At 33.4% G+C, this 20,491-nt stretch overlaps 1 protein-coding gene across 1 annotated transcript; it reads left to right on the top strand.

Moving 5' to 3' along the window:
• Positions 1-471: 471 nt before the first annotated feature.
• On the top strand, positions 472-20,177 carry LOC133175473 (uncharacterized). The gene is made up of 11 exons (XM_061310573.1): positions 472-602; positions 14,345-14,452; positions 14,732-14,830; positions 15,226-15,363; positions 16,520-16,786; positions 17,685-17,945; positions 18,056-18,358; positions 18,452-18,556; positions 18,664-18,897; positions 18,999-19,094; positions 19,715-20,177. Exons 1-11 carry the CDS (start codon positions 579-581, stop codon positions 19,874-19,876), a joined length of 1,797 nt encoding a protein of 598 aa, XP_061166557.1. The 5' UTR covers positions 472-578; the 3' UTR covers positions 19,877-20,177.
• The last annotated feature ends 314 nt before the right edge of the window (positions 20,178-20,491 follow it).

Below are 20,491 nucleotides of genomic sequence, written 5' to 3'. Positions count from 1 at the left end.
CACTAAGAAGGATAACTCATTTGATAAAGTTACCAAGTTATTTCCCTTAGTAGAAAACAAAAAGCACAGACAAAATACATGTGTCTGTTTTCTATATTTTTATCCTTCTTGATCAGACCAATTAGTAGTCAGTTAACAACGAACAGACTTAATTATAAACGGGACATTACATTCGCAGAAGTTAAAGTATATTTCGTGAAGTTTGGCAATTTCTAAGAAACTTTGCTGCTGACAGTGATGTGAAATGCATGTGTAGATATGGAATCATGTGATGCTGCTACAGTAGTCTTATAACTCTGAAAATGCGTAAGTACATGTATTTAAACCCCCCCCCTCCCCTACAATGTCAACAATACTTTGGTATGAGGAAATTCCGAAGGCTAAAATTTGGGTCATATTTTAGTATGTTGTTTTTCATTGATTGTTGTCTTGGTGACGACGTCATGATTGCTAGGCTGTTTGATGTGTTTTGGATACAGCTCATTGTTTCAGCATCAGTTGTTGAGATAAGACGTGATTTTCGCTGAGCGAAGATTTTCTGAAATAATTGATAGCATACAGTCGATACAGTTACAGAAATGAACAGTCAGAGCTATAAGAGGGTAATGGTCATATTTGTTTGTGTTATGGGGAAAATATTCGGCTATAGGCCTAGTTATTAAGTTATTGCCAAGGAGACATATTTTTAAAAATCTGGAACGTTATGCATGTTAGGCCAACGACCTTTTAATGGGGCTTAGCTGAATATAACCTTGATTGGTCGTCTCAGTTTAAATTTATGAACAATTAAAAACTTAGTAAATAAAAAAATAAGTTTGGAGGAAATATTATTCATGATTGTCCTTTCTTTAATATCGAAAGATTCACGCTAGTAGTCCGTTTGGTCCATTTACATGGCAGATTATGATTAAATTGAAGCAGAAGAATAACCGATATTTAATCTATAGGCTAATAAAATTATAAAATGATTACTGTTTTGGGAAACCCCTGTTTTGATTGAAGTGTAGCATCATGCATGAAAAACACATACTCAGAGTATCCGTTAGTAGGTTTTTGTTTAGATTCGCTTTTAGGATTAATTACATGTGTATACATGTAGGATTAAGAACACAGTAAAGATCAACAGACCTATGCAGAATTACATTCAAGAAGATGGAATTCAAGTTAAACAATACTATATTAAATTTATATGTAGGCTACATAATTATATACACATGTATCAAGTATAGAAAAAGGGGGTTTAACTGATTAATAAACAGCGAGTACTATTTAGAGTTATCCCCCTTTGACCATTCCAATACAAGAGTTTTCGTTACAATTATAACAAATTTTAAACATTAAGGACCCTCTATACACCGAGCTAGTTCTGTGGTATTTTTATGCAGTTAATTTTCCCCAGTCACCCCATGTTGAAAGCGAAATAGACAAGCTCGATATTTACATATTTATACAGTCAGATTTTTTTTCCATTTGTCCAAAAAAACATTCTGCTTTGGTTTAGAGTGTCAATATTTAGATTTCGTACTTTAATATATTATATACATGTTTTCCTTTTTTGAGAAAAAGATCAAAAGTCTAAACTGTTACCTATTTCAGCACACAATCCACACTATATAGTATGGATTGATTGTAAGTTGTATGAAAGCTTAGGCGTTACATGTACAATGTATCATTATTGATTAAATCTATAAAAATTAGTGAAGAAAAATTAACTGTTTTGGAATCTTTCAAAAACAACACTTGAATTTACCGAAAATGTATTCTTTTAGTCTTTACATGGACTCATAATATTTCAATAATTGTACTGAAAAGTATATATCTGGGGCCTGGATTGGCAACAGCTAGCTAGGTAATTTACTGTATATACCTTACTGACTTAGGGTAAGATATCTACATGTAGGTTTGGTATGCATTTGCAAGTTAGCTGGTCAAATCAAGTCCAAACCAAACGGTCTAAAAATATACGAGAAAAAGTAATTTCATTGCCTAAGTATCTAGGCCTAAAATCATTCTTCAGTAATGTTTAAAATTTACACGAATCGCTCAAATATTTTGTTTTTATTTTGTCATTTCAGAAGAGAGTGGATGTACAGTATTCCAACCCGGAAGTTGCCTCGAGTATTTACAAGAGGCAGGGAGTGGACATCTTGACCACACCCACCACTTCCGGGGGAAATGAGGAGGTCTCAGTTTTGTTATATATATATATATTGGTGTTAAAAAGAAGTAAGTTAATTCAAAATATAAATCTTCCTTTTAAATCTTTTTCTTTTTCTAGAATACTCTTTTATCCACTCTTCTGGTTATTTATCCACATTTAATCTACTAGTATATCTTTTCCAATTTCCATGAGTTTTAAACAATATCTTTTCACTTTTTTCCAATTTTTCAATCGATTTTGCAAAAATGTACCTTTTTAAATAAATGAATTATATAGTATTTTTAAATTACAATCTGAGCCATCAAGAAAGCGTTATATTCAAGCTGCCAATGACACAATATTTCATAACACAGGACCCACTCGTACAGCTGGGAGAGTGGTGCCAAATGGGGTAAGTTACATCAAAAAGTATAGTCAATTTTTAATACAACATTTAGATGTAGTAGACGACTTATTAAATAAACGAAAGTTTTAAAAGTGTTCACATTAAAGGAATCTACTATGTCCGGTTTACTACAGGTACAAAATTACAAATAAATCAGTCTTTTGTACCTGGACACTGATATAAATATAAATTTACAAGTAAATATTTGAAGTATATATTCATATATACACTTGTATTTGCACTTTTTTCCAGGTGGCAAAATCTTTGTTGAGCAGTGAACAAATACAGCAATTTATAACCTCAACAGTTCCTCCTAATGGTCGCTCAGTCTCCAGTACTGAAGCAGTCAACCCTAATGTCACCAGTTGTACTGTGTATCCTTCTCAACCAGGGACAAGGATACAACAGCAGGTATGTAGGCATACAAAGCTTAGGTTAAGGCATAAATATTTTAGAGTCTCATTATCTGATTTTTCAGTTCATTTTATTATACTGCACAAAAATGAAGTTGGAGGGGGGTAGGGGGTTGTTACAGAAATCACCATTGTCCTTCTATCTGTCTTTGCAATCATGCCTGGACCATAACTTTGTAATAAAAAAACAGTGGAAGTTCAAACTTGACACAAAGATTGCATATAACATGAGAAGTGTCTTGACCTTTTCTCAAGGTAAATCAGTTAAGTTAAAGGTCACTGGCAGGAAATGGTTAAAATTTCTCTCTGGTCGATAAATTTCTAGTAAAGAGATAGTGGAAGTTAATGCTTCATACAAAGATAGCATTTGATCTTGAGATGTGTTCTTGACCAAAGGCCATTTAGTCAAGTTCAAGGTCACTTTTTGAACATTATTTAATTCCTGTGCTGATGTTGTCCTGAAATTGGAAAAAAAAATTGTTGCCAGTGTTTTATGGTTATTTAATTATACTTAAACAAGTGAAATTTTGTAATTTTGATAAGTTGGAATGGGAAAGAAAAAAATGTCCCCTATTCTGAATCTCTTAAGTTGAAAATCTGGTTCCATCTGGCATAATGGGATTACTTTTTAAAATTTCATGAATATTTCTTGATTTCATAGCATTTAGTAAAGATCACAATTAGGCATTTAAACTTTAGACAGAGAAGCAAATATATTTTTTTTAATTTTTCATTCTTCTTCTAGCAGCCATGTACTCAAGGACCACATTTTAAAGAATATATTTTAAGAAAGTATTTAAGTTCATAAAGGAACGTTCTCCCAATGAAAATGAAAGGTCATTTAACACAAAGATTTTCTATGACCCAAGTACATAATGTGGAATCGATTAAGTGTCATCTTGAGTTTCCATAGGTGAAAAAAATCTTTGGTTTCTCAGGTACTGCCGTTTCAGGTCAAATACTTTCACATTGATTAATGTTATTCACGTGATAGAAAGGGAAATAAAACGATTTTTTTTTATTTTAAAAGAAAATTAAGGATTTCTCCTTTTTCACCCATACTTGTAATATTAGTTAATACATGTAAGTATACAATAATTTGTTTTTATAACTACAGTTGAACTTCGGTATCTCGAGCACCAATATCTCGAATACCACGGATATGTCGAAATACATGTAATTTGGAAGTCCCAACCACTTATTTTCATTAAATTATTTTAATTTCAATATCTCGAATCTTTAGATATCTCGGAGTTTTTTTTATAAAAAAAAAAACAACAACAAAAACCCGGCTCCTTTGCGTTTGATATAACGAGGTTTGATTGTATATTTTATCAATAAGCCTTTTTTTATTGATGTTTTGAAAAACATTAATAGAAGTTTATTGAGTATCAAATGATAAGGAGTATTAAAAAGTAAAACTCAGTTGATGTTATCATTTGTAACCAAGTAAAAGAGAGATAACTCTTTAAAAAAGTATCTCAGAAATTTTTGGATTGAGAATCTAAAATTAATTTTTGGACCTTATCTGTGCCTTTTGACAACTAACTCTAAATATTTTGTTTTTAATATAATTAAGTACAAAAAAAACAGTGCTTAATGTGTACAATAAATATTTCTGTGGTGAAAATTTACTGTTGTTTCTTTCTTTTTTTTTTTTAAAGAGTTCATTTATAAATGTTGAGGGTCAGGGCTATGCCCCATACAATGTGTCAGATGAATGGGTCAAGGGAACAGAGCTACAAGTTCCTACCAACATCATCAGTGTCCCATCAGTTGCTGGAGTGTATGACCAGATCATTCATCTGCCAACCCAAACAATTCATGGAGTCAGTAGTAACTGTTACTACCAGGGCGCATACTCACCTTTGGTGACACCCACACCTAATGTGACAGCAACTGGACTATCACCTGATTATCCCCAGAAGTTTTCTGCTGCTCAGCTTGTAAGTTTTTTTTTTACATTTGTTTTTTTTTTAATTTGTTCAGTGTGTTTTTTTTTTTAATCTGAAAGTCAGTAACGTAACAATTTCAACCAAAATTAATACTAATATCTTTTTTTTATCAGGAATCATGGAGTCTTAGCCCACAGAATGTACCCACACTTGTGGCACCAATGGAGGCACAGACAAAAACTAAGACAAAAAGTCAAAGAAAAAGACTCCGAAAAGTGTTTCTCAGGGACAATATGCAGATGGCACACTTTTGACTTCCAACACCTCAATGGCTAAAGGGAGTAGACATTTGGCTAACATGCAGCAGACCACGGGGAAACAAATGGAAGCAACAATGGACCACACTCAGAGTCAGAATTCTGCCCCAACTTCTGTAACTCAGAAAGGTGACAAGGTAATTTAAAAGACTGAACATAAAAAATAAATCCTTATTCTTACAAGATTAATTGTGTGGATTTGTGATTTGCGCTTTATTTTATAGAAGGTAGTCAAACGCATTGTTGTTCCACCCAAAGTTCAAACAGACCCAGTGGAATATCCTCCATATGTTGCCAGAATTATGAGGATCCTGAACAGACAAAAACAGGTAGGTGTAATGATAACTGAAATCAGTGCAATATAAAGGTCAAGAAATAAAATTCAAAATTGAAAATATCGAGTTTAATTTGGCATTGTGTGATTGTTTTCAGGGTCATGAGGAATCTACTGATGATAAAAATGAAAGTGTTGATTCCACACCCAAACAAATGACCACTGCTGGTAAAAATGATAAGGACAGAACTGAATCTACTCCTAAACAAGCTACCACTGCTGATCAAAAGGCAATGGACAATGTGAACTCAAGTCTTAAACAAAAGGAACAACAAAGTGTTGTATCAAGATCTTCAGTGCCATCAAAGCAGTCTGTAACATACAGAAAAAATGTAATTTGACAAGTGTGAAAATAAAATGTCATTTTTTTAAAATGAAAGTAACTAAATGTGTAAAATTATTTCAGCATAAGTCCTGGGGAGTACTGTCCAGAAGGTCATTGAGAAATGTAGCCATTTGAAATCTGGGTCCAAACAAGAGCCAATGTCTATTAGAAAGGTATTCTAATTTTGCTCACACATTTTGTGGAAATAAAATCATGTCTTTGGAGGGGCTCTCTATATTTTTAAAATAATATGTGAAAGGATTTGGCTTGGCATTACATGTGTTGAACTGCAAATTGCATATATGCAGAACTGTCCAAAAATGCATTTGGGGCTATTATGTAGTCATTTAATAATTAAATTTTATGTTACAAATTTCATCTTAGATTTACAAACAAAGTACATTAATTATGCAATATGTTTGACAGACACTCCCAGAGGACTACAGACCAGTGGTTAACACAGCCCTGTTACTAGATGACTTGTTACCTAACAGTTTTACACTGTTGGAAGCAGACAATTTCTATGGATCAGAGATTCTTGTCACTTCTGGCTCTCACTGCTTTGTGGTGTCTGTGCCTTTCTTCTAACTGGACAATAGAGACTTCTGAATGTGGAGAGTGTGGACATTCAGTGAAGGAACATTCTCTTCGTGAACTACGTGTACAACCGCAGTCTTTCATTAAAGTTTCTGTGATATTTATTTTGAAAGGTCTTTTGACCTGTTTTACATTTTTGGAGCCGATACCAGTATGAATTTAAACCTATGACTTGATATGGGAGCTTTGGAACATTTTTTTCACAATCATGTGCCAAATGATCTGAAAATTTTGGATTACTTCAATAATATAATTTTTTTTATTAAAACTACTTGCATGTTTGAAAATCACTTTTTGTTGTTGATTACTTTTGCTAATAAAATTGCATTCTTTATTTTGTTGTGTTTTATATTGGAAGATAGATATTCAGCAACACTTGCTGATTCAGTATTTCCATCTGACAGAAGTCGAGATAAATCACATTAAAGCCAGTCTGAAACTAGAGAAATGACATATGAAAATAATGCACAGTTATCAAGCTTAAAATTTCATTGAAACAATACAAATTTGGAGTAAAGCAAAAGCAGACCTGTAAAAAACATCAGAGGGGGGATCAGATGCCATGGAAGAGAAAGCATCCCCTGCCGACCGGTCACACCCGCCGTGTGCTCCTTGTCATGATCGGGCAAACGAAAAATCCATAGACAATTCAGTGAAAATAATGACCTAACAATTAGTTAATATTCGACTTATGATAGATTGTATTTGCTGACAAGTTCATTGTATCGACCATAGAATTTGACTTTATGACCATCTTTAAAATAATTTTGTTTAAAGAATTGGATCGGTTGGTATTTTGGAAAAATATTTTCCCCCAGAAAATCTCAACATCAATGCTGAATATTCAAAAGTATATTTAAATCAAAGGTATTAATAAAATTAAAATACTTGTTGACTGGATGAGAAAATTTTGGAATGAAAAAATAATTTTTTCCTGGGGGTTAAAAAAAGTTTTGAGTTGGGCCATTTTACCCAGTCGGCAGAGGGCAAATAAACATTTTTTGAAAGATGGCCTTAACGAGACTGGTGATATTCCTGTTTCATCAACTTATTTGTCAATAGCTTGCCTCATTTTAGAAATTGTTCTTATGTAGAGCATGCTCTTGGGTGTCGAATCAAACTCCCTATGCAGGTGATAACGTTTTTATTATTGCTACATAAATAAGGGAAGCTGACAATAGAAAAGCGTGTTGTTGTTAGGTTACCGTTTATGTCTTTTCCTAGTAAACTATCCATATATAAAACAGATATGTCAGATTCTACAGTATCTTTTATTTCGAGTTCAAAGGGAAATATCGAATCAACGTAGGAATGAAATGAATGTTGATTGATAAAACGTCGTAGACATATCTAAATGTTGAACTGAAGGCCACAGCAAGAGACAGCAAGAAAACATAAACTTGGCTAGAAGGATGAAATTTTCTCTCGAACTTTTTTCCAAGTCGTCGTAATGGAACATAAAAACAGGTAACAACCTGAGCTTTAATATTTTAATATTTCTGTTTAAAATAATTTCCTGAAAAATGAATTTAACATTTCTTCCATCGATGACTTTGAACTTCGAATACATCCCTTCTTATGTCCACTCTGTACGTATACTTACAAACTATTTCCTGATGTCGAACAATCCAATTGTTAACATTGTCATATTGGACAGCTTCAGGTAAAATTTGAAATTTAGTAAGGCCAATGATGCAGGTTTTGAATTTATTTTCAAAAAAAGAAGAATTAATACAAGGCTCATAATAACATTTATCTGTGTTCCCATGGCTTCTTGAAAAGAGAATATATGAGAATCCTTCAAAATGCTTTGACTCCTTCAGTTTTGATGTGATTTTGTAAAACTTAGAACAAACTTGCACTGTAATTGATACAGTGATCAGGATGCATAATTCTGTTTATAATGTAAACTGAAGAAAGTGTTTCAAATTAAGGTACTATTTTCTTCTAAGCCAGAAGAGATATTATTTCATCAGCAACATCTATCTTTATCATGTCTTTAGAGGGGCTCTCTATATTTTTAAATAGTCATTTTAAAAAGTGACCTGTCAATGCCATATATTAGAAAAAGTATAAATTTTGTATGTGTTAAATTGATAAATCATAATTACGATAAATCATTCATTGGTGCTAAGAATATATATATTCTAATTTTTCACCTTGTGCTTCCAGCCTCAAATAGCGTGCGTTACTAATCCAAGAAGGATAACTCAATTTGATGTGCGTTACAATGTACCGTACTCCATACAGTGTCAATTCGCCGGGCCTGCTTTACATTTAACGTTTAAATCAATATCTGATGATTAAAAATAAAATTTTTACCTTACTGTATTCATTTTTTAATGTTATCTTTAAGCCTTAGAAAGTAACACATATAACTTTAAAACTTCCCCCTTCCGACCATTCAATTTCAGCATGCTAGCAATGTACAACATCTACGATGCATTAGGTTTATCAATCTCCTGAACTGAGCGAAATAAATATTCTTAGGCATTTTAAGTGCCTGTTTTTCAGATACTGAGGTCGTATTTTCTCTTACCTGGCGTAGTGTAGTAACCCTTGGATTTCCGGTCAAAGATCTGTCATTCATGCTTATGAAACATGTGAAATGCATAACCTGATGAGTCGTTATGTACTGCATATTTGCATCTGCAACTCTCCTTTACCTTTATTTTGAGAATTGCCATTAAGAACAATGAAAATGCGTGCTTTCAGTTATTTTGAGGAGATATCGGCACCACATCGGGAAAAGAAAGAAATATTTTTTTTAATATTAGTGCAATACTTTTGATAAACAGCTACATACCCTTGAAAACCAAAATTATTGTCAAATGTTTTATTAAACATGCAATTTTTTATTCCTGTTAAAAGGGCTCAGAATCAACTTCCGGTAATGGAATGAAAATCATTAAACCGTTAAATTACTGATTTGGCAAAGTTGAAGATGTCCTAACTTTTTAAGTATAAAGTTATAACCTGTATATAATTTTCCCCTTAAAATAAAGATGTTGCGTTTCTTTTGCGTTTCAGTATACAACACACGATATGGACATGTGTTGCGCTAATTTATGATTACAGCAACGACTCCATATACCCAGAGATTGCGTTAAATTTTGAATATACCAAGTTATCTACACGTACAATTTCAAGCCCCAAAGCATAGCACTCTGAGGATTTCCAAAAAAATTTAATTCTAAATTACTTAAATATAGAGTAGACAAAATGAACATTCAAAAATAAAATTTTACTAAAATTGTAAAATTTTTAAAATATTTTTTTAAGGAAATGTAATTCTATAATAATTATTTAGACCAACATTTTTTTATACCCTGCTTTAAGGGAGCACCGACCCTTATTTGGGTTAAAATGAAATTAAAATAAAAGTCCCTATTTTTATTTCTCCCGCCGATAGTGTATTAGTAGTCACTGAAAAAATAAAAGAACTATAACTAAACTTTTCACAAGCCTTTCAAAATGCGATTTGCCATTGGCTGAGGTAAATATATTCATCCAATCACAGTATTCGAAGCGTGAATAGTCACTGCACAGCATAGCGCCAAAATGTCAGAATCGGAGGGTTTCATATATTTTTAAATTTCAGATTAACTTTTAATGAAAGATTGAATTAAATAGACGAAACAGTAATCTTGGACTGCTGGGACCGCTGTGGGACTGCTCTTGGACCCCTGTGGGACTGCTTTAAATAGCAGTCCCAGAAAGCAGTCCCCGGGACTGCTCTCTGTCAGGTTGGGTCTGGTTGGTACTGTACACTATCTGAGGATCCAGCCATATGTGAATATGACTAACAATGCCTTTGCTGTTCATGGGGAAAAGATTTTTAAAGACTTCTCCTTTACATTCTTATATTAAACTTTGATTTCCCATTCCTCCCATTTCTACCCCACCCTATCCCCAGAGGTCATGATTTAAATAAACTTCAAACTTACACTACCTGAAAATGATTCAAAATAAAAATGACTGATCATGACTTTGCCTTTCTTGAGAAGATTTTCAAAGATATTTCCTATATTATATTTGATCCCCTGGTGTGGCCCACCCTATCCCCAGGGGTCATGATTTAAACAATCTTGAATCTACACTGCCTGAGAATGCTTCTATATTAAAATAACTAATCATGGCTTTACTGTTCTTTAGAAGAAGAATTTTTTAAAGATTTTTTCTACAGATTCCTTTGAGAAATTTTAATCCCCTATTGTTGCCTGTCCTACCCCCGGGGGTCATGATTTGAACAAACTTGAATCTATACTACCTGAGGATGCTTCTATATTAATATGACTGAGCATGGCTTTGCTGTTTTTTTCTGTAGATTCCGTTGAAAAACTTAGACCCCCTGTTGTGGTCCCGCCTCCACCCCCCCCCCCCCCCACCGGGGATCATGACACATGTATGAACTAACTTAAAGATTTTTTAAAATTGCCACCAAATTTTCACAAAGTCTTAATCAACTCCTCTTGAAAAAGGGTGTGATACGTGTACTTCCTGTGAATATATACTTTGTGGCAACTTTGGTTTAAATTGGCCCAATGGTTCCTGAGAAGAAATCGAAAATGTATAAAGTTTTCAGACAACACAACAGACAGACAGATGGACGGACATTGGACACTTTTTGATCAGAAAAGCTCACCTGAGCGTGTGGCTCAGGTGAGCTAAAAATGACAGTTTTTTTTTTGGGGGGGGGGGGGCGATATTGCAAACATTATAAAATTTTATATGGTGTAACAAATATAGTAAAGTCAAATTTCTGTGGATTATGATGTACATGTACAGGGCCGTAGGAACTTGGGGGGGGGGCACGGTGGGCCGTGCCCCCCCCCCACCAATAATTTTGCCGATATAAAGATTACTATAGAGAACATAGTTACTATGTTTGTGCCCCCTCAATAAAAACGTCTGAGGCCCTTTTTTTTGCTTGTCAAGGAATTTATGGTAGTTGATAGTGCCCCCCCCAACTAAAAATGTATGGTTGTCCCCCCCCACCCCTACCCCCAAACTGAAATTGCTTCCTACGGGCCTGATGTATCATAACTAAGTTACTCATGCAAGCTAGACAATTTTTAATGTTGTAGTGCGTAACATAAAAATCTTATTAAGCATCAAATAAATGATTTTAAAAGTTAGGAAAATTATATCGTAAATACTCGAGTACAAAATACATGTTACATTTTTGTGTACATTTATTACTTTTTCTTCTTTAGTTCCTTTCTTTACGTTGCAGAACTTTCATTAGTAACGTAGATGTTTGTGCAATTTTGAGTTAATCCATTTTATACACTCAGTAATTCTGTACTGTCTCTCTTTGAAACATACTTCTATTCAAAGCCTCCCCTTGGACTGATTGAATCCGGGTCTCATTTTCTTGGAGGGGAGGGATCCTGTTTTTTAATATATTAAAGATGGATTTTTAACATTATAGCGGTACCTCACTAAGATGATTTTCCTAAGTCCTAAGTTGTGAAAGAACTGCAGACGACAGTTTTGTTCCGCCGCCTTACTGTAAGTCAATTTTCTAAAGTTTAAAACATATTTGAATGTGTTGTCATTTTTAAAAAGATATTTGTATGATTTTTTCTTTACAAAATTTTATTTGGGAAAAGAAAGAAAGAAAACTCTATAATTTTTCAATGGAATTTGGAAAATATTTTTAACCCCCCCCCCCCCGAAACAGAAATTCCGAGCCTAAATTTAATTAATTTTCACAGGTATTATGAATTGTTAACAACTTATTGGGGAAAACTTTTGAACATTTTATTTAATTAAGGCCTCACATGAGGCTTAAAAATACAAAAATGATAAAATTTTGAGCTAGGATATAATAACAGACATGTCTACAAAAGTTTACAGGTGTTGGAAGATAATTTCGTTGTTTAAAAGTACTTACTTATCTGTAACCTGACAATTCTTGAGATCAGAAAAAACTGAAAATATGTTTTTGCATAAATCTTGGGGTAAAGTTACCCAGTTTTTCTAAATTTTAAAAAAAGCTATAAAACCTACCAGTCTCAATCGGTAGTCCATCAAACTAGCAACTAGCACATTTAAATTTGCAACAACAGAAATGTATACATGAAATAAACAGGTAACGCATAAAATACTTTTTAACTTGTAAACTCTTAAAAATGAATACAATAGTGCCAGGGTTACTTCCCTTTGAACTCATGCGTTGCTAATCCAAGAAGGATAACTCCATATGTGCGTTACTAATGCAAGAAGGATAACTCAAAACGATGTAGTTTTCCCAAGTAGAGAGCAAAATAGCAGACGACAAGCGGAGTGTTACAAAAAGCCATAACTAAATTGAGAGTGGACTGACAAAAAGCCATAACTAAATTGATAGTGGACTGGAACATCATACAAGGTTCCTTTCTTCTTGTTGACAAAGAAACCTTTATCCAAGATATGATGTGAAATGGATACAGCTTTAGATGTTTAACAGATGAGTAAGGTTCGTAGATGTGCAAGTAGGCAACATATATCAAAGAATCAACTTTTCTTAAGCAGTTACTTCTCAGGAAATTCCGATCGCTAAAATTAGACTCATATTTTCGCCTTTAGTTTTTCATTGGTTGTCGTCTTGGTGATGACGTCATGATCGCTAGGCTGTTTGATGTGTTTTGGATACAGCTCATTGTTTCAGCATCAGTTGTTGAGATAAGACGTGATTTTCGCTGAGCGAAGATTTTCTGAACTATTTCATAGCATACAGTCGATACAGTTACAGAAATGAACAGTCAGGGCTATAAAAGGGTAATGGTCATATATTTCTTCTTTTGTGGTGAAAAGATTAGTTAAATGTGTTGCTAGGAAGAGATATTCAAAACCTCGAACGTTAGATAGAGAGTCTTTTTTAATATAGAGTCAGTCTTTGGTGTTAATATTTTTTTTACAATTCCCAGTAAAACAAAAAAAAAAACAAAAACAAAAATAAAAAAGAAAAAGAAAAAGAAAAAAAAATGGAAGATTATTCTAAGTACTGAATTGAATATGAAATTATATCTGTCAGAATGAAAAAAAAAATTGAGAGTACCTCTACACTGTAGTCAAGAATCCGAGGAAGACAATAATCAACGTTTTCAGGCCAAAATATTTGTAATTCTTAATCTAAAGTAATAAAATTAATATCCCTACTTTAAAAAAAATAATACACAACAAAACCACCTCAAAGAATGATTTGATATGACCAACATAACAAAGGGGCTTTGAACAGTGAGTAATTCGAGTTGTTCCCCTTTAACCATACAGTACAGCAAAAGGGTTCAAAACTTGTATACGGACCGGCTTTAAAAATTCACTTCTTGGTTCTGGGTTAGGGCAGTAAACTAGTAATTTTTTGGGTCATTTTGGAAAAAATATTGTATTTTAAAACCCCTCGAATTGTTTTTTTTTTTTAATTCTGGTGTTTGCAGAGACATAAGTAAATGATTATTATAGTGTTATGTATGTCTCTGGTGCTTGTTATCAACTATATTTCTGTTTTGCAATGTACATGATCCTGAGAAGCAAGGTAAAGTTATTAGATATTCAATATCCAAATATTTGGGAGGTAATGACTACACTGTATATGGAGAAAAATGTACCTTTTTTTCTTTAACTGTTTAAACTTGGAAATTGGACCCTTCAGTGGCCCCAATGTTATAGACCATAAATAGCCCTGGTTTATTTACATCTTTGAATATTAAAAATTTTAAATTATATATTATTTATGTATGTCGTCCTCAGATGAGATAGTATTATTATTTCTTTTTTATTTTTTTTTTTTAGAAATTGTAAATTGCTGTAAAATAGTAAATCAATGATAAGTATCAAACAATTTTGGTCCACATATAAATGTATGTATTTAAATTTTAGACATGAGGTAGCAGAATTGTTCAAATACTAGTATTTTTTTCTTCATTTCAGAAGAGAATGGATGTTCAGTATCCCAACCCGGAAGTTGCCTCGAGTATTTACAAGAGGCTGGGAGTGGACATCTTGACCACACCCACCACTTCCGGGGGAATTGAGGAGGTCTCAGTTTTGTTATATATGTTATATGTAATTGGTGTAGAGAAGTAAGTTAATTAAAAATATAACTTTCCTTTCATCTATTTCTTCTCTGGAATTTTTTTCTATTATCTTTCTTCTGATTATCTTTCAATCCGATCTGTTTCTTTTCCAGTATCCTCTATATTTAAACTATATATTGTTTGGCCATTTTTTGTTTCAACTTTGCATTCGATTTTGACTGAATTTGCTAGAAATGGACCCTCATACATTTGTTATGTATATAATATTTTTATATCACAGGTTGAGCCACCAAGAAAGCGTTATATTCAAGCTGTCAGTCAAGCAGTATTTCATAACATAGGGTCCACTCGTACAGCTGGCAGAGTGGTGACAAATGGAGTAAGTTACATCAAATGGTGTCCTCAATTTTTATATACCATGCAATGGTTTCAAAAGTGGGGATCTTGGAATCTTGGATTTTGCTGGTGCTCGACCTTACAGCAACAAAAATGTGTGTGGAGGGGGGGGGGGGAACCAATATCTAAATGAAAATTCACTATATAGCAAAATACTCAGAAAAAAAGGGAGGAGTATTCTACGGGTCTGCTATTTGCTTTCTGCTAATTTTTAATAAGGTCACTCAAAGGGATCTTATAAGCCCTGTTTGCTACAAAAAAAATCAATTATAAATTAGTCTTATAGCCCCTATCAATATTAGAATACTGATATTCTAAATAAATATAGACCAATGTTGAATATATTCATGTTTACACTTATATCTGCATTGTTTTCAGGTGGCAAAACCTCTGTTGAGCAATGAACAAATACAACAATTCATAACTTCAACAGTTCTTCCTAATGGTCGCTCAGTCACCAGCACTGAGGCAGTCAACCCTGATCCTTCTCAACCAGGGACAAGGATAGATCAACAGGTATGTAGACAAAACTTAGACTAAGGCCAACTTTCAAATAATGTTTGTTTGCCTTTTGCCAACTCAGGATGAAAAAAATGGGTGAGGTAGGTGGGAAATTTTTTTCCCCAGAAAATTTCAACACCAATGCCAAATTTTCAATATTTATTTTCCGGAATGCATAAAAAAAATAATGGTTACCTGGAAAAAAACGTTTTGAGTCAGGGTCATTTTTAGTAAGTCGGTCGAGAGAGGGCAACCAAGCAAGTTTTTAAAGATGGCCTAATGCATGATAAACTTTTAGTCTCATTATGTGCTTTTTTAATTATACCCAAAACAAACAAAGATGGGGGGGGGGGGCATATAGAAATCACCATTGTCTGTCTATCTGTCTGTCTATCTGTCCATTTGTCTTTGCAATCATGTCTGGGCCATAACTTTGTAAAATTCATACATGACACATGGATTGCATATAACATGAGGATATGTCATGATTTATTCAATGTAATCTTAAGTTCAAGGTCACTGACAGAAAAGGTGTAAACTTTCTAGATTTGAGATATTGGAAATTCATGTCTTACATACAAATAGTTAGCTTGTGACCCAAGGATGTGTCATGTTCTTTACCCAAGGTCATTTGGTCAAGTTCAAGGTCTTTTAGAAAATTATGTAATTCCAGTCATTCTGATGCATGTGTATCTTGAAATTGAAAGCTATTTTAACACAAGATTGCTTATGACCAAAGAGTGTGTAATGACCATGACCCAATGCTGTTTTGCCAAGTTCAATGCCACTAGCAGGAAAAAATGTACCTAGCTCTTTTAATGGAGACAAATTTAAAGTTGATACTTTACACAAAGGTTTACTATGACACAGGGTATGCTGTGATCTTGACTTTAGGTCATTTAGATAAATTCAAGGTCACTGTCAGAAAAAGTGTAAAATTTTATCTCACCCAAAACTTTCTAATGGTGAAACTTTAAAAGTTCATATTCCAAGAAAAGATTATTCTTGGCCAGAGGATGTGTCATTTCCTTAACCTAGGTCATTGGCAAGTTCAAGGTCACTTTTAAAGCATGTTCTCAGGCACTTAAAAATGTAGTAGGGAGCATAAATTTGTGAGGTTGTCCAAAGTACCTGTAGTTTTTAATACAATTGTGATTTTCTTTTTCTGTAGACTGATTGCACAAATGTGCATCCACAACTGACCTTGAATGTACTGAGATCAGGACAGACCCTACCATGGATGTCCATCCAGCAGCAATCTCAGGAGACTGTACTGCAAAAGCAAACCGAATACAACGATCAGTCTACTGTACAACAGCTGGTCTTAAACAGCCAGGGAAATATCCATCCCTCAGCTCAGAATGCTTTTGCTGTCCACATTCTAAATCCAACTTTGACAAAGGCAGGGCCACAACAGCCAATCTCTGCAAATGAACTTGTAAGTACTTGCATCCCATGTTTAAGAAACATGTATTTACAAGAGATCATTTTTATTTGATTTTCAAATATGGAAAGTTCTGAATGATGCGTGCACTGAAAACATCTACCTTTGACTCAAGGAGACCCTATTGATTTTGAGGTCATAAGTCATACACTGTATAAATGATTTTCAGATGATAAGTTTTCTTTGTTCTTTTGCAATCTTGTGAAAATTTACATCAGAATTTTCTATGATTTAAACAAGTTCTCTTCTGGTTTTGAGGTAAAATGGTAAGAGGTCAAGATCAGAAATTCATGTTTTCAGATGATAACTTAAGTTCTCTTTGAGGTTTATATCATTACTACTGTTGACTTAAAGAAGACTCATATTGTTTTAAGGTCATAGTCCAAGTCACAAAGTCATATACTAGTATTGCATTAAGTAGTTTCCAGATGAAAGCTGCAGTGAAATTTTATATCATTACTGCTGTTGACTTAAAGAAGACTCATATTGGTTTTAAGGTCACAGTCCAAGTCACAAAGTCATATACTAGTATTGCATTAAGTAGTTTCCAGATGAAAGCTGTAGATCTGTTTGAGCTTTAGCAATGATACCTAAGGTGATGATTTTCTAACTTAAAAAAGACCCCTATTGATTTTAGGACAAAAAGTGAAAGGTCAAGGTCAATTCTTTTTTTCCTTCTCCATCTGATATTTTAGGTCTTCAGTCCTTTTACTTGGTCCTTAAGCAGTGGATATAACTTCTCTGAATTACCTTGTTATATTTTTACACAAATACTGATAATATTTTCTTGTACTAAAAAAACACCAAGTATCATATTGAAAAATTGAAACACAAAATGTAAAATTATTTGAGAATAACCCTTAACTTTGTTTTTTTTTTTTTAAATAAGCAGATTTTACCTACAAATGTTGAGGTTCAAGGCTATACTCCAACCATTGTGCCACATGAATGGGTTAAGAGAACAGAACTACAAGTTCCTACCAACATCATCAGTGTTCCATCAGTTGCTGGAGTGTATGATCAGACCATTTATCTGCCAACCCAAACAATCTATGGGGACGGTAATTACTCACCTGTAGAGACACCCACTTGTAATGTGGCAACAACTGGACTATCAGCTGGCTATTCCCAGAGGTGTTCTGCTGCTCAGCTTGTAAGTTTTTCTATTTTAATTTTTGTTAATGTTTTAATTAAGTGTTTTTGCTGAGCTGTAAATCAGTAAACATTTTCAATAAGAGAAATACGAAATATTTTTTGAATCAGGAATCATGGAGTTTGAGCCCACAGAGTGTACCCACATGTGTGGCACCAATGGAGGCACAAACAAAGACCAAAACAAAAAAGTCAAGGAAAAAGACTCCTACAGATGTCTCTCAAAAACAATATGCAAATGCAGATAAGAGCAAACAAGCTTCTAACAGCTCAATGGCTAAAGGTAGTAGAAATCTGGCTAAAATGGATGGAAGACCCATGCAGCAGACCACTGGGAAACAAATGGAAGCAACACTGCACCAGACTCAGAGTAAGAATTCTGCCCCAACTTCTGTAACTCAGAAAGGTGGCAAGGTAATTTAAAACTTTATCAAATAAAGTATCTGAATTGATTGAATCTTGCAAAATTCATTGTTTGAATTTGCAATGTCTTCTTGTATTTTCTAGAAGAGAGTCAAACGCATTGTTGTTCCACCCAAAGTTCAAACAGACCCAGTGGAATACCCTCCCTATGTTGCCAGAATTATGAGGATCCTCAACAGACAAAAACAGGTAGGTGTAATAAATACATGTATCTGAAATCAATGCAATAAAGGTCAAGAAGTAAAATTCAGAATTGAAAAAGCAAGTTTGATATCGCATGGTGTGATTGTTTTCAGGGTCACGGGGAATCTACTGATGATAACAAGGAAAGTGTTGATTCCACACCTAGACAAATAACCACTGCTGGTAAAAATGATAAGGATAGAGCTAATTCTACTCCTAAACAAGCTACTACTGCTGAGGAAAAAGCAATGGACACTGTGAACTCAAATCCTAAACAAAAGGAACCACAAAGTGTTGTATCATTGAGAACTCCTGTGACATTAAAGCAGCCTGCAATGGAACAAAAGGTAAAAAACTGAAACGATAAATTAACAGTGTGTGAAAGAACATACAATATTTCAAATATCTTGAATAAAAAGCAAATAAATAATGTGTAAAATAATTTCAGCATAAGTCCTTGTCTGGGAGTACTGTCCAGAAGGTCATTGAGAAATGTAGCCAACTGAACTCTGGGTCCAAAGAAGAGCCAATTTCTATCAGAAAGGTATTTTAATTTTGCTCACACATTTTACTGAGATAAAATTGTTTATAAAAGGAGTTAGCCTGACACTACCTATTAAGTATTATTACAATTTTGAAGAACAGATGTACATGATTATTTTGAAGCAGCAGTATTATTAAATTTCACCTTTCCTGTTGCCCAAGGCAGTGTGTTTATGTTGTATAAACATTAGGCATTTAATTATTGAATAAACACAAACTCATGCCAAACAGTACTTGGTATGCATCATGATAAAAAATGTTTTTTAATATGTAACTTGAAGAATAAAGTATTTGAAATGTAATTGAAATATACATGACATTTTTGGAATGTATTTAAATACAATCAATTACATGTACTTGTAATTGAAAGCAAACTCAATTACAAATACTTTCAATTTATAGTATGAAAAAATGTATTTAAATACAGTAAATTACAATTACTCATCTCAATTACCCCATCCCTGCTACTTAACTGCAAATTTACATACATGTATGTGCAAAACTGTCCCAAATGTATTGCATACATTGTGCCTTTTATGTTTTTATTTATTACTAAAAAAATTATATTACAATTTTCATCTGAGATTAGCAAACTGATTAGTTATGAAATATGTTTGACAGACACTTCCAGAGGACTACAGACCAGTGGTTAACACAACCCTGTTACTAGATGACTTGTCACCTGACAGTTTTACTCTGTTGGAAGCAGACAATTTCTATGGACCAGAGATTCTTGTCACTTCTGGCTCTCACTGCTTTGTGGTGTCTGTGCCTTTCTTCTAAATTCAGACTTCTGAATATTTGTGGAATGTTTGGACATTCAATTTGGAACATTCTTTTAGTGGACTACTGCCGCAGTCTTTCATTGACATTTCTGTGATACTTATTTTGAAAGTCTTTCGATTTTTTTTTTAATATACTTTTTGAGCCCAGTTGATTTCAGGCATATGACCTCTATATGGGATCAACATGTTAAGAGCACATGCATTGGCCATTATAGTATGTGTATTGTAATTCAGGAGCTTTAAAATGCCTTTTTTAATAATGATTGTGCCAAATGATTTATTATTTCTTGAATTTAAAAATATCTGCATATTTAAAAAAAATCATTTGTGTTGTTAATTATTATATTTGCTAATAAAATTGCATATTTTAAATATAGTGTTTCTATTGGATGACAGACTTTCATCAAAACTTGGCTGATTCAATATTTCCATATCGCAAGGTACACAATGAAGCCAGTCTGAAACAAGAGATAGCATGACTGAATTCTAAAAATGACACCTCTATACATTCTTTTTCCCAGGTTTTTAAAAATGTTACAACATTAAAACACAGAATTAAGTTCAGTACAATTTCTCGTAAATACTAGTAACAATTTATAATGTAAAACAGATT

Source organism: Saccostrea echinata, unplaced genomic scaffold, assembly GCF_033153115.1.
Source record: "Saccostrea echinata isolate AGI-Se365-2 ecotype Australia unplaced genomic scaffold, CSIRO_AGI_Sech_v1 ptg000062l, whole genome shotgun sequence".
Classification (NCBI taxonomy): domain Eukaryota; kingdom Metazoa; phylum Mollusca; class Bivalvia; order Ostreida; family Ostreidae; genus Saccostrea; species Saccostrea echinata.
This window is presented reverse-complemented; position numbering and strand designations above follow the sequence as displayed.

What these genes read in the sequence shown, in the direction of transcription:
- LOC133175473 (XM_061310573.1), top strand. Translation starts at nt 579, where the DNA reads ATGAACAGTCAGAGCTATAAGAGG. An exon ending in ACAGTCAGAGCTATAAGAGG is followed by an intron (nt 603 to 14,344) that starts GTAATGGTCATA and finishes TCTTCATTTCAG; the next exon opens with AAGAGAATGGATGTTCAGTA. An exon ending in AGCCTGCAATGGAACAAAAG is followed by an intron (nt 18,898 to 18,998) that starts GTAAAAAACTGA and finishes AAATAATTTCAG; the next exon opens with CATAAGTCCTTGTCTGGGAG.